The sequence below is a fragment of the Prunus mume genome, linkage group LG2 (assembly GCF_029339155.1).
Source record: "Prunus mume cultivar Tortuosa linkage group LG2, ASM2933915v1, whole genome shotgun sequence".
NCBI classification, from domain to species: Eukaryota; Viridiplantae; Streptophyta; class Magnoliopsida; order Rosales; family Rosaceae; genus Prunus; species Prunus mume.
The window spans coordinates 24,540,631-24,556,059 of NC_142699.1; the positions used below are offsets into that span (position 1 = coordinate 24,540,631).

Genomic DNA, 15,429 nt, shown 5'->3' on the forward strand with positions numbered 1-15,429 from the left:
CATTTGGTTACACGTTTCTTAAGCAAAACTTGAACAGTGAATGACTTTGAATAATTATTTCTTGCCATTGTAGAATGGATGGCTTGTATATTTCCATTTTATTTTTCAAAACATCCCTTAAACCTAAAAAGAAAAAAATTAACAAATTGAAGAAGAGAGAAACTGACTAGCACCAGAAATGGTCTATTCGCACGGAAAATAAAAATAAAAATAAAAATTTGGAGTAAATATAATTAACAAATGTACAAGCTAAAAAGTAATATAACAATAATAATAATAATAATTTAGGATAAATAATAATAAAATACTAATGTAGCATAACCATGAAACAGGGAATTCAGGAGGAATATGAAGTCTCAATGAGTTCGTAGCAATTTTCGGATTATTTTTCTGATTTTTGTGTATTTAGTTATGATTTTTTTAAGAAAAAGTAATAAAATAATAATTTAGGGTAAAAAGCAAGGATGTGGTCATGTTGACTGACGTACACTTGTCAAGTGGTGAAAGGTGATGGGTTGAGATCGCGCTAGGTGTCCAGTTGGCAATTATTTTGACTTTTTTAGTGCAAAAATCTTTGAAAAAAGGTAATAAATAGTAGAAAAATCCTAAAAATGCCACAAAAAATACTGCGGCCTTCTTCTGACGTTATAAAACTAGGGAACCTATGAATCATCCATTTCGCAATGAAAAAATCCAAAATTTTTTACATAACTCACTTTCCCCTTGACCCTAAGTATATATGTTTGTTAACTTTAACTTTAATAACCTACTTCAACAAGCATCTCCCGTTAATGTTCGGAATTATTTTTTAAAATGCGTAACCATGAATCGGGGAATTCAGCAAGGGAGATGGAGTCTCAATGAGTTCGTAGCAATTTTCGGATCATTTTTCTGATTTTTGTGTATTTAGTTATGATTTTTCTAAGAAAAAATAATAAAATAATAATTTATGGTAAAAAGCAAGGATGTGGCCATGTTGACTGATGTACACTTGTCAAGTGGTGAAAGGTGACGGGCTGAGATCGTGCCAGGTGTCCATTTGGCAATTATTTTGGCTTTTTTAGTGCAAAAATCTTTGAAAAAAGGTAATAAATAATAGAAAAATACTAAAAATGCCCCGAAAAATAATGCGGCCTCCTTGTGACGTTATAAAACTAGGGAACCTATGAATCATCCATTTCGAAATGAAAAAATCCAAAAATTTTTACATAACTCATTTTCCTCTAAACCCTAAGTATATATGTTTGTTAACTTTAACTTCAATAACCTACTTCAACAAGCATCTCCCGTTAATGTTCGGAATTATTTTTTAAAAATTCGTAACCATGAATCGGGGAATTCAACAAGGGAGATAGAGTCTCAATGAGTTTGTAGCAATTTTCGGATCATTTTTCTGATTTTTGTGTATTTAGTTATGATTTTTTTTAAGAAAAAGTAATAAAATAATAATTTAGGTAAAAAGCAAGGATGTGGCCATGTTGACTGACGTACACTTGTCAAGTGGTGAAAGGTGACGGGTTGAGATCGCGCTAGGTGTCCATTTGGCAATTATTTTGACTTTTTTAGTGCAAAAATCTTTGAAAAAAGGTAATAAATAGTAGAAAAATCCTAAAAATGCCACAAAAAATACTGCGGCCTTCTTCTGACGTTATAAAACTAGGGAACCTATGAATCATCCATTTCACAATGAAAAAATCCAAATTTTTTTACATAACTCACTTTCCTCTTGACCCTAAGTACATATGTTTGTTAACTTTAACTTCAATAACCTACTTCAACAAGCATCTCCCGTTAATGCTCGGAATTATTTTTTAAAATGCGTAACCATGAATCGGGGAATTCAGAAAGGGAGATGGAGTCTCAATCAGTTCGTAGTAATTTTCGGATCATTTTTCTGATTTTTGTGTATTTAGTTATAATTTTCTAAGAAAAAGTAATAAAATAATAATTTAGGGTAAAAAGCAAGGATGTGGCCATGTTGACTGATGTACACTTGTCAAGTGGTGAAAGGTGACGGGCTGAGATCGTGCTGTGTCCATTTGGCAATTATTTTGGCTTTTTTAGTGCAAAAATCTTTGAAAAAATGTAATAAATAGTAGAAAAATCCTAAAAATGCCCCGAAAAATAATGCGGCCTCCTTGTGACGTTATAAGAATCATCCATTTTGAAATGAAAAAATCCAACTTTTTTTACATAACTCATTTTCCTCTAAACCCTAAGTATATATGTTTGTTAACTTTAACTTCAATAACCTACTTCAACAAGCATCTCCCGTTAATGTTCGGAATTATTTTTTAAAAATTCGTAACCATGAATCGGGGAATTCAACAAGGGAGATAGAGTCTCAATGATTTTGTAGCAATTTTCAGATCATTTTTCTGATTTTTGTGTATTTAGTTATGATTTTTCTAAGAAAAAGTAATAAAATAATAATTTAGGGTAAAAAGCAAGGATGTTGCCATGTTGAGTGATGTATACTTGTCAAGTGGTGAAAGGTGACGGGCTGAGATCGCACAAGGTGTCCATTTGGCAATAATTTTTGCTTTTTTAGTGCAAAAATATTTGAAAAAAGGTAATAAATAGTAGAAAAATCCTAAAAATGCCACGAAAAATACTGCGGCCTCCTTGTGACGTTATAAAACTAGGGAACCTATGAATCATCCATTTCGCAATGAAAAAATCCAAAATTTTTTACATAACTCACTTTCCTCTTAACCATAAGTATATATGTTTGTTAACTTTAACTTCAATAACCTACTTCAACAAGCATCTCCCGTTAATGTTCGGAATTGTAACCATGAATCGGGGAATTCAACAAGGGAGATGGAGTCTCAATGAGTTCGTAGCAATTTTCGGATCATTTTTCTGATTTTTGTGTATTTAGTTATGATTTTTCTCTGAAAAAATAATAAAATAATAATTTAGGGTAAAAAGCAAGGATGTGGCCATGTTGACTGATGTACACTTGTCAAGTGGTGAAAGGTGACGGGCTGAGATCGCGCAAGGTGTCCATTTGGTAATTATTTTTGCTTTTTTAGTGCAAAAATCTTTAAAAAAAAGATAATAAATAGTAGAAAAATCCTAAAAATGCCACGAAAAATATTGCGGCCTCCTTGTGACGTTATAAAACTAGGGAACCTATGAATCATCCATTTCGCGATGAAAAAATCCAAATTTTTTTACATAACTCACTTTCCTTTTAACCCTAAGTATATATGTTTGTCACTTTAACAAGTATATTTCCTTAATATTCGTTATATAATTTGTAATAATACAAGACTTAGTTTCCGTTCATATACAAGGATGTAAAATTATATGTTTTGGTTATAATAATGTACATATATAATAATTGCACACTACTTCGAAGCCATCATTGCAACTGCACATAGAGCTTTGAACATGTCAGAGATATTCAATAAGTTGTCCATATCCAACTGCACCTAGAGTTTTGAACACGTCGGTGGTATTCGATAAGTTGTCCATATGACGCCGCATTGGGAATCAATAATATATTTTCTATCATGTCCAATCACATAAACATATAATATAAAGAAATAAAGCAATAGTAGGAGATGAACCAGTACAAAAAACAATATATAACTGGTACAAAATAATGCAATAACCTTGTCACAAAAGTACTCACAAATGCTTTTCCATAAACCTTGCCCTAACATATAATACATAAAGGCAACATTAGGTATGATGCAACCATGTCCAAATCTGATACGTGATCACAAAAAAATGGACATGGCAACAACATATGACTGAAGTAGATGGGCACTTTGCATCTCGTGTTATCGTAATTAAAGACATCAAAATATTAAGGTTGAAATCTTCTATAGTAGTAAGCATCAAAATAGGTTTGAAGCAGAGTTTAACGAAAATTCTAATTCCTCTAATTTGCCTCTACTCAAACACGAGAACCAAAATGGTTACTTCCCTTGCTGAGCATATTTGTTAACGTTGGAAATGGTAATAGATGACCAATCAAACCCGGGCACGACGAGTTTTTCATAGGACCGGAAGTAGTCGAATCTAGCTTGCATCACAGCTTCTTTGACTCCATTGCATTAGATGAGTTCTTGTATTTTTGAACAGCTACACCCGAAGTCGTTTGTGTCTACGCTTTATGCGCTGCAACTTCGCCCTATCCAGATTGGCCTGCCTTTTGTTATCTTCAATTTGGCCTTCAACAAATTCCAAACGTGCCCTTGCCCTTTGAATTTCATCACCAAGTTGAAGATGCCTCTCCTTCCAGAAAGCAAGAACTCTTTCAGACTCAAAACTTCCAACAAAATGGTCATTCTGTCTAGGAATGTGACATTGCTTGTCTGGTGACTCACTTGCATTTCGAAGGCGGTCTTTGTTTGGAGAGGTGTTTATTTTGCTCACATCAAACTTGGTTAGTAAATCCATTCAATGGGGGGAGACATTTTCTGTGGAGGAGACAGTTTCAGTAGATGGAGATAGATTCAGTGGAGGAGTGAGTTTTTTGTGGACAAAGAATTTCTATGAAGGGGGTGATAGTAATACCAATAAAAAAGGGTTCCCGCCAAAAAAATATTTTGTTGACAATGTTTAAATAAAAAAAGGTCTCATACAATCTAAGTTTAATCCTAACTAGTTTGGTTAGTTTGGTTGGGTTCACTAACTAGATGTCACTTCCATTGTGAAGACCCGTATTTTAAAATATATATAAATATATATTGGTTATATTTTTAATTATCTTGGTACATAAATGTAAACATTGTTGTTATAATTTTTTACTAATTATTATACTACTACAATAATAACTTATATATATATAATTGTTTTGTTTTAGGTGTTATACTTTTAGATTTTGTTCTTAGTTATAAAAAAAAAAAAAAAACACAAATAGTAGTAATATTAGAAATAAGTTTATGTATTGCTTTTAACTTTATCTCTTCCTTGCCGACCAAGTTGAAGTGGCCTAGATAAATTGTACAAACACACTTTAAGACTCCAAGTGTCAATCTATTGAGATGACTAAGCCTTATTTAGCATGAGGTGTTGGCAAGTTGATAAATAGCTATCCTAAACTTGGAGATCAAGTTCACACGTGGTCATCACCTCTCCACCAATTAGAACAATTTGAAACCTCTTGAGTATTACTATAAATAGGACACTTCCTTTGTTTTTTTGAAAGCATTTTTACCTGCATGAAAGTTCTTACAAAGAGAGAAGAAAAAACGTAGAGGGAGAGAAGAAAAAACGTAGAGGGAGAGAGAGCAGTAAGGAAATTCTTGGAGGAGGTACTTAGCTTGGGTTTTCGTAATTTGGAGCTAGCTTTGGAGTTAAGGTAGGGGTTTCTTGGGGGGCCTTTTTCAGAGATTGATTTAATTAAATTTCATGAGCATAATATTATACATAATACTGTTTGATTTACGTACTCTTAATTGTTTGAACAATGTGGGCATGATTATCTGTACATTGGTGATATTTAAATGATTACATTGTTTTTATGAGATATGTGAACTATATAATGTCATGGAAATTATTTGGAGTTCTTGGGTTGAGAAAATAATGGTGGAAAAAGAGGGTAATGGGAGTGGTCTTTTGTGTAGTTGAGTCTAACTCTTGGCAGGTACCAATTCTCAGTGGATCCCACAGTACACATGGTTTTTATTGGGTGATTCGGGACTGGCGAAAGGGAGTTAGACAAGATGACTAACAAAAGGGGGAATTATGGATGATTAAAATGGGTGTTAGTTCATATAAATGGGCATTCGGGACCAAGTGGTATAAGCATGGTATGGGACGTGCAGGTCTGCTTGTCCAGTTATATGAATTAACGGGATTAGATGAAGAGCATTCATGCATTGTTACTAATAATGTGAAATTTGGCTGCTTGATTATTTGTCACTTAATTTAATTATGTCAATTTATAGTAAAAAGGTTTATGTCCCTACTGAGCTGTGGTTTCGCTCACCTCCTAATAGATTTTGCAGGTACCGAACCTGAAATCTAGAGCTTGTGATGATTTTTGGCATGTCTATAGAATGTAACATAGCTTGTGGTTGAATAATGAGCTACTCTTTAAATGAATTCTCGAGTAGTTCTAACTTGTAAAATAATGTAAAATTTTTATGGTTTCAAACGTTATCGTTTCCGCGTTTATGCTGAATATTTTATGTGAAATATCTATTTTATTTATTTAAATGTCTTCTTCACATTTTAGTTATAGTTTGTATTCAATTCTATAATTAAGGTGGGAATCACATCGTAACCCAAGGTTTTGTAAATCCGAGGGTTGGGGTGTGACATCCATTGACTTTCTTTCAACCACTAACAGTGGTGTAACGAGAGTGTGAGGTTGATATGCTTGAAAAGCAAAACCTGACACCTCTTTTTTTATAATTGAAATAAAGTACGTATGTTGACTACACGCAAGCTTTGGTATATTGGTTTATAAAGCTATGTTCCATTTCTCAAACGAAATTGCATATGCAATCCTCATCCTCTAAAACAAATAGGATTATTCAAGCATGTCAACCTCTTCAGGCATCAACAACACAATCGAAGATGAAAAATTGGAGTCGCAAGTTCCATTTGCACGTTGTACTCGCCGACCCCTTCCATTTTCAACATCATTTGGGAGTGAGGGGGACTCCGATGATCCATTAGAGGCAATAGATGCAGTCAGTAGCAAGCTGGATTATAATTCCAGACTGATCAATTCATGGCACGAGAAATGTGTTGAAGACAAGGCCATTTTGGCTGATCTTAACATTAGAGTGAACAAAGCGTTCTCCCAAAAGAACAAGTACTTGAAGCTGAGTCATAAAAGGAAGCTGAAAGTGAGGAGTTGGATACAGTAATGAATGATGAAATTAAAGGTTGTTTGATGAACCATATGCGATGCGAAGAGCACCACAGTGAACTGGAGTTGGCATTCAACGAAGGATTGGAAAAATTCCGAGCATTTGCGGCAACTACTCATACAAGTTATAATTGGGACTATGTGTCCGCTGATGCTGTGAGAGAGATACTAGACGATGGTGGTGACATGAATGAGTATAAGCACGTCAAAGCAGCTCAGAAAAAGCCGACCGATATGACTAAGTGATTGCGGCTACAGCTGTTCAATTGGTTGGGGGTGATCGTGGTATTGCACAAATTGGAAGTATATTCCCTTAATGTCATTATCTAATTTAAAATAATAAAATTATCAGTTTCATTTGCTTCATATATAATTATTGGGACTATGTCTTGCAAGTCATCATGTGTTCCTTTTGTCTAACATTATATTTTGCAAATATGAAAATATTATTCAATAAGCAGTCAATATCATAGCACATTGGGAATCAGTAAAGCCCCATTATCATGACACGTGAGTCATAAGTAACATACCATGTGCTATACATTGTTTAGTGAATGGTTTATGGTTTATTTATATATAATAAAATTCCAAATATTGCTGAATATTTATTTTGTCTATATCACTGGGGACATGAGTGACCATAAGCACGTGAGACCTGCTAAGAAGAAGCTGACCAATACGACCTAGTGATTGTGGCTACCGTTGTTCAGTTGATTGGGGAGATCGTGGTATTGCTAAGAGGGAGCACATAAAATGCTTTGCAATCAAATTTTCTTTTGTGTGTGGAATTATGAGTAGTTCAAATGTTAGTGTACCCTTTAATATTCTCCAACCATTTGAAATGTGATTAGCTGCAATGTACTTTTTTACACGCTGCTTTCTAATCTTTTTGTTCCAACAAAGTGCTTCAAGTATCCTTCAGTTACGAATGTTTGCAAAATCGTGCACCTAATAACCAGTCGAGCTCAGATCTTAATAACCAGTAAAACACTAGAACATAACATTCCGAAAAAGTGGGTGCTGCTAGAAATGATGAGTGTTGCTTTACTGGTAATGGAAACAACATGGCTTGGAAATGCTGCATTAGCCTGTCATATAATCAATGAATCTCTGTTAAAACATAATTCACCATAAACTACCCATTTTACAAGGTAAAAGTCATTGCTTCTTCACATAACTCAAAATTTGATACTTTATCTAATGTCTATGAAAATTTCTAAATCGGGAGAAGACGTAAAATTAACATGTATCCAAATTTCATGCAAGAATGAAACCAAGCAAATTTTCATTTCAATTATCAGTGGACATAGTAAGAGCTCATCGGTGGACATGAACAAAAAAATAATAATAATAAAACTGAATCTAGAAAACTTCACCTGATCATTAGTCTTCATAATAACCGGGCTTCGTATAATAGAAACCTAAATCATTGAGTTGGTCTGTGCATCCTGTAAAATTCGTCGAATAATGGGTTACTAAGATCTATTGGAGTTGATTCGTCATTGTTCGACGGTGATGTCCTGCATAAACATCAAACAGTAAGCACATAAAAACTTTACCTATTCAAATTTTAGGTCTTATTATAAATAGTGTTAACATTTTACGGTGTGTTCAAATTTCTTGGGCATTGTCTTCTATCATGACCAATGTGTCCACACTCCCGACAGTGTCTAATCCCTCGCTTCATTGCCTTTTCCTTTGCTCCCGTTACTCGTTTCGACCCTCCATTGCACCTTACTCTCTTAGGGTCTTTCATATATTGTGTTTGAGAGCTGGACCCTCCAACTTCGTTATTACTTGGTCCATCCTTCAACAACTTCAACTTCACCCGCAAACTTTTTAGAGTCTCTGACAAGCTCACATCCTTCTTCACACATTAATGCATCCTCAACCACATCTGAAGCAAGTCGGGACATTGTACTCCGCTTTATTAAAAGACCAGGATCTGCAGAGTCTTTAATTTCGTTGCCATTTGCATCTGACACCAATCCAGATTTCGCAGTTTTCTTTCACCTCTTCAAAATGTATTTATCGGGCATATATTCAATCTGGTCCCTTCTGAACAATGCTAGGATGTGCTTGCAAATAATTCCAACAAATTCAAATCTTTTGCAGCTACATGATGCGTGGTCAGAATCTTTGACATATACGACTTCTGCCACTCTTGTTTCCCAATTTTTCCTTTCGCTCACATTAAAGACAACTTTAGAAGCATCCTCTGTTTTGAGCTCTAGGAAACATGCTGTACTTTGTATTAGTTCTTGCTCAAACTTTTGAAACATTGTCCTTGTGTACAAGGTAGCCATTTGTTTGTTCATTGGCATCGGTAGAATACATTGAGCCACTTCAAATGCATCTACGTGATCAGCAACTAACTCTTTTTGACGTTGATGAGAAAGTGCCCTCTCAAATCGTATTATGAAATCCATCAACGAATTTCTCCTTGATATGTATTGCTTGAAGAAACCATGAGAACCTTCCACTCTTTGGCTGCTTGACATTCCAGCAGCAAAAAAGTGTCGTGCGTAGGCCGGAACCCAAGATTCCCTTAAATCAAACATTGAACTTAGCCATGGATGGTCAGTCAAACCAGCCTTTGTAACCACACTATTCCATTTTGCATCAAACTCATCCTTATTGTCAGTATCCCATATGGCTTTTTGGAATTCACGCCAATACTCCTTATAAGCAGAATGTGGTAACTTAACAGAGAACTTTGATGTGATGTGCCATATGCAAAGTCGATGAAATGTAGTCGGGAAGGCTATTGAAATCGCTCTGGTCATCGTTGCATCTTGATTTGTAATGATCGTTTTAGGTTCACCACCTGGCATGGCTTTCTTAAACTCCTCAAACATCCAAATAAACGACTCAGTCGTTTCCTTGCTCAAAAATGCGCATGCTAAGACAATTTCTGACCATGGTTATTAACTCCCAACATTGGTGCAAATGTCAAGTTGTGTCGATTCGTGTTGAATGTGGTATCGAATATAACAACATCTCCATAAAATCCGTACGCCCGTCTAGAAGTTGCATCTGCCCAAAAACATCGACTAAACTCAGTTATCGCCATCTCCCTCAATCTTTAAATAAAAAGCCTCATTTTTTTCTGTTCAGCCATAAAATACTCGGTCACTAGTTCAACATCATGATTCCTCAGCTTTCCATTCACACTACATTCAAGATTGTAGATATCTTTTCTAATAAAACCGATTTTATCAATTCCTCCGGACTGCACCTCAAAAATACTTACCTTCTGATTAATGAGAATATTAATCGAACCCAACTGTTTTGTGAGTACTTTTGTAGAATCTGAAATACGACAGTGTGATCTCAATAAATGCATTCTTTCTGAGGGTGTCATCTTATGATTGTGTCCCTCTGCAAAAAGAGAAATGGTATACTTCTTACTCCCATTTGCCTTCACAACCGCAATCTTAGCTTTGCAATTGCATCTACTTATTCCCCGTTGTCTTTTTCTCTCCCGAGTTTCATCTTTCCTGTATGCACCTTGTTTGCAACATACAAATTCTTTCCTCAGAATCTCTTTCTTATTTTTCCCCAAAAAGCTGGAATGAAGTCGAATACCAAAGCCAGCCAAGAATGCAGATCTATTATAGAAATTATAAACGAGGTCAAGCAAGTCGAACTTCATCCCAACTGCTGGTGTTTCCTCATTTCTTACTTCAGGAATGTAAACCCTCCCATTAGCTGTTACACAGTCATCACTCTTTGAGCCCTCAGACATTTTATCCACGTATATTATTGATTTACTTCTATATTACTGCATACCAAATATTAATTCACTAATCAATCATTCACAACATATCAACACATCACAACATATTAATGCATTCCACAACATGTCTGACATTGCCCAAATTGACACAAAACACGCATAGCCTAGCTTGTTGGATTCTGATTACACAAAACGCAAGCAAAATTTAATAATAGTTACACGTCATCTCTTGTGAAATAATGTGGAAAAAATAACATTAGAACTAACACGTTCAACTAATAACACAAATGTAATTCAAACCAGCAATTACAGAATTTCACCCAATATCCTCTCCAAATGCTAATGCCATTAAGCCTAAGTTTAGGATCTTTTACCTACATTTCATAATTTTCCACCCTCTCCCCAAAAAAACTCAACTAAGTATATTGAATATTCATAATGAAATGACGCATTATTGACAGCAAACATGACGCATTATTGATTCCTCGAATGACGCATTATTGATGCCACAAATGACGGATTTGCCACCCTCACAAAAAAAAAACCAAACCCCACAAAATCAATCCAGCAAGAGTGAACTTACCTCTCAAAGTCAATCGGGAGCTTTGAAGTCAGTCAGCTTGAGAGAATGTGGTGGACATTAGAGAAGATTCTTTGGTAGTGGAGACTTCATCTCTACCAAAATCGAGGAACAACTGCTGCTTCGGCGTCTAGCTATAGAAAGAGATATGCTGCTTTGCTTTCATCTGGAATCTCATCTGCTGAATGAAAAAGAGAAGGGGTTTTCACTTGAGCCATAGAATCAAAACAGGGCAATAGCTAGGTAAGAGCCATTAATCGTCATACCGAGGATACCATAGATCGCAGGCCTCCCAAGGAGCTGATGACAATGGAGCGACTATAGGTCTGGGAGCTTTGGATCTTTCTAATTGTGGGTTTGCATTACATTCAAAAAGAGAGGATTGTGTTCTTGAGTTTTTCACAGAGAGGGAAATATCTTCAACTGAAGTTGGGTTTCCAACGGTCAGATTTTAACCCGGTTCTACGTGCACCCTCTTTTAAAAACTCACCGTTGGATGAAATCCAACGACTCTTAAATACCCCTCAAAAACACCCCTTATAACTTTCCACTCACTATAGAAGCCCGCCCTCTAAAACGAGCTATCTTGGGCCAGATTTGGAGGAGATTTGAGACCAAAACGTGGCTGGGCAGATTGTGGGCAGATTCTCCTAATCCAATTTGGACTTTACTTCCTAGTCTTATTTTATTTTAACTTAGTTTCCTTGTGGGGATTGGGTAGCTAAGTTTTAGGAGGTATTTAAGCAACTTTTGGGGATTGGGTAGCTTAGTTTCATTTTCACAGCAACTTTTGGGGACTTCCTTTTGACTTCTTTTTGGCTTTTGGAGCAATTGCTAGGGTTTTGGATTTTTGCGACTTTTAGGTGTTTTCATTCTTATCCTTCTTAATGACATTTTATTGGATTTCAATTAAGAGTATGCTTAACTAAATCTCTTCTGCAAGGGTGAAGCCTTGAGCCTTAGCATGAATATGTGATTTTTATTTAATTACTTATGATTGAGTGCATGCATGTTTTGAATTGTTAATCACTGTTTTAAACTATCTGATTGTCTTAATGCCTGATCACCATTAGGATCTTTAGAAAAGTAATTAGATGCAATTTTGGTCGGAAGGTTCCCTGAAATTGATGCTAGCTTCCTGTGATTAATAATTGTAATTTCACTTAAGATGAACGCCACATCTTAAGGGTTGCATGGTTTTTCAAAGGGTTTTCACAAAATTTAATGAGTCTTTCATGTTCAGATTTGATCCGAACGTCCGGACGGGTTGCATGTTAGATATATGTTCTATGTTGGAGGTTCCAAGTAGAATATAAATTAGGAAAACCTAACATTCAAAGTGGCATGTGCAAATCATAAGTAATTGGTAAAAATTCATAGGATTGCTAGGTGATGGTGGAACCTTTGTGCTTTTATAAATTGATATTCAAAACTTCTTCCTTCAATCCTATTTGTTTTTGTTTAATATTTGTTTTTAGAATGAACCAACTTCATATTCATCTTTCTCTACTTTTAATTTTAGTTAGTTAATTAGAAATTGTTTTCACATAAATTGCTAAATAGTCCTTGAGGAGAACGACCTTGCATGAGCATCTATACTATAATAGCCTTGTATTCTTGCAAGTATTTTACGTGATTTTAACCCTGTTTGCACAGGTCCTAAAAATCCTATCAAGAAATTGGCGCCGCTGCCGGGGACTATTTTGGATAATTTTTGTTAAAACTTTTTCTGATTTATTATTTATTTACTTATTTTTATTTTCGTCGAAAAAAAAAATATTTTGAAATTTGAATAGTTTCGTTTTTGTTTCATATTCTAATGATTGCATGGTCCAAACCAGATCGGAACTGCACACCTTGTATACGCTTGATCCGAACCGAGCGCACCCTGCATAAACAAAAAGCTGCAGATTTTGTTTGCACCGAGGTACCATGTCGTTAGCAACACCGCAGCAGTGCAGACCACTCAGAGAATCGTTGGCAGCCCGTGCCACTGATGTCCCCAATTGCATTGTGTATCATTAACAAGAAGAGGGTGATTCGTTCGAGATCAAGCACCATATGCTTGAAATTCTACCCACTTTTCGGGGGCTGCCTAATGAAGATGTGAACATACATATTGCAAAATTTATTGTGGGTTGCAATAATATTTTGATTTGGGGTTTTTCTGCTGAAGCTATCAAGTTACGTCTTTTCTCTTTCACTTTGAAGGACAAGGCAGAAACTTGGTTATTCACTCTACCAACTAATAGCATTACTACTTGGCAGCAGTTACACACAAAATTCTTGAACAAATATTATCCAGCATCCAAGACATTGAATTACAAGAGGGAGATATTGACATTCACACAGAAGCCTAATGAAGAGTTTCATGAAGCATGGGAGAGATATACAGAGATGTACATAAAGTGTCCACATGTTAAGATTGATTCAGATACACAGATGAATATTTTCTTTGATAGGCTTAATCCTACATCTAAAAGCCATGTGAATGCATCAGATGGAGGATCATTGTCAAATAAATCTGCAAGAGAGGCATTTGAACTATTTGATATGATGGCTACAGAATCTCAGCAATGGGTAGCAGAACATTCACAGAAAAGAGGCATTTTTGAATTATCAGCAGGTTCTCCCAACATGTCTGCACAAATGGAAAAAATGGTGAAGAAAATTGATGCGAAGTTGGATATTCTTCTACAACATATAGCAAGTTCTACACAGCAGCCACCTACAACAACAGTTTGCACTATCTACGGCATGGCTACACTCGACATAATGGGTTGTCAGCATAGAGATTCCTACCCAGAGCTTGTTGAACAGCATGTCAATATGATGAACAGCTATCAAAGGCCTAGGAATGATGCATATGCCAATCATTACAATCCAGGATGGAGGGATCATCCTAATTTAAAATGGGGTGACAATCAGAATAATGCAAAATCATTCCAGCATGCCCAAAAACCTTTTGTTCCCTCCAAACCATCTCTAGATGATCAACTAGCTAAATTGGCAACAACAACTCAATCATTCATTGAGGGCAACTTGCTGCATAGATTTCAGACAGAGAAAAAGGCAAATTTCCTAGGACGTGAAGATTGCAATGTTGTTCGGACTTTACGATATGGAAAAAGCTATGACAATCGTGAAAACAACATTGAAAATGAGCAGCAAGCAGTGGAGAATAATACAGAAAATTTTGCAGCACGAACCGCCAAAACTGCAGAAAAACATAACCTAGCAGATTTGGAAATTGTCCCACAACAGGTTTTACAGCGTGTCTATGACCCTCAATTACCTTATCCTGAACGTTTGAAGCCTACAGCGAAGGACCAGCAACTCAAAGACTTTATGCAGACATTATCTAAGGTTCAAATCAACATTCCATTGCTGGATGCGATCAAGAAAATTCCATCATATGCCAAGTTTTTGAAAGAAGTTTGCAGCAGCAAAAAGAAGCTTGCATATTTGGACAAAGTCGTTTTGATGAACAATGCAGTGCAGTTTTGCTAACAAACTGCCACCTAAGAAAAAAGATCCAGGGAGTTTTAATGTTTCTTGCACTATTGGAAATTCTAATTTTAAAAATGCTTTAATTGATTTGGGTGCAAGTATTAATTTGATGCCTTTTTCTATTTTCCAGCAATTGGGGCAAGGAGATTTAAAGCCTACATCAATGATACTTCAACTAGCTGACCGTTCAATTACTTATCCAAGAGGTGTTAGTGAAGATCTCATTATAAAGGTTGATAATCTTTACCTACCGGCATATTTTGTGGTTCTAGACAAGGACGAAGACCTTCAAACACCTATTATTTTGGGGAGGCCGTTTATGGCCACTGCTAGGACTTTAATTGATGTGGAAGCTGGAACATTGACTCTACGGGTTCAAGACCAATATGTGGTATTTAATTTGTTTGAGACTGCAAAACGGCCTACGGAATAGCAAGACTGCATGCGCATTGACATGGCAGACAGTATGGCTCAAGACAGATTTTATGGCAGCTCAAAAACAGATCAGTTGCTACATGTTTTACAAGGGGAACTTGGGGCAAATTCTGAAGATGAAGGTATTCTTGAGTACATTCACGCATTGAAAAATCTGCCAATAGTGTTGCCAAAGTTTAGAAATGTTTAGGAGAGTTTAGGGGAACCTAAACAGCCCCTTAAACTGTCCAGACAACAGCCACCAAAACTAGAGCTGAAGCCTTTACCAGAACATCTGAAATATGCATATTTAGGAGCTGCAGAGACGCTGCCAGTTATAATTGC

At 35.8% G+C, this 15,429-nt stretch overlaps 2 protein-coding genes and 1 non-coding gene across 3 annotated transcripts; 1 reads left to right on the forward strand and 2 right to left on the reverse strand.

Moving 5' to 3' along the window:
• Positions 1-8,850: 8,850 nt before the first annotated feature.
• On the reverse strand, positions 8,851-10,589 carry LOC148919889 (protein FAR1-RELATED SEQUENCE 5-like). The gene is made up of 3 exons (XM_089044469.1): positions 10,430-10,589; positions 9,318-9,743; positions 8,851-9,083 (listed from the first exon to the last, which is right to left on the reverse strand). Exons 1-3 carry the CDS (start codon positions 10,587-10,589, stop codon positions 8,851-8,853), a joined length of 819 nt encoding a protein of 272 aa, XP_088900595.1.
• Positions 10,590-13,479: 2,890 nt separating this feature from the next.
• LOC148919890 (small nucleolar RNA R71) lies at positions 13,480-13,586 on the reverse strand. Its single transcript, XR_016124821.1, has one exon. It is a non-coding gene; the product is annotated as a small nucleolar RNA R71 (small nucleolar RNA).
• Positions 13,558-15,103, forward strand: LOC148919891 (uncharacterized). Its single transcript, XM_089044470.1, has 2 exons — positions 13,558-14,655; positions 14,801-15,103. The coding sequence occupies exons 1-2, from the start codon at positions 13,558-13,560 to the stop codon at positions 15,101-15,103; spliced, it is 1,401 nt and encodes a 466-aa protein (XP_088900596.1).
• The last annotated feature ends 326 nt before the right edge of the window (positions 15,104-15,429 follow it).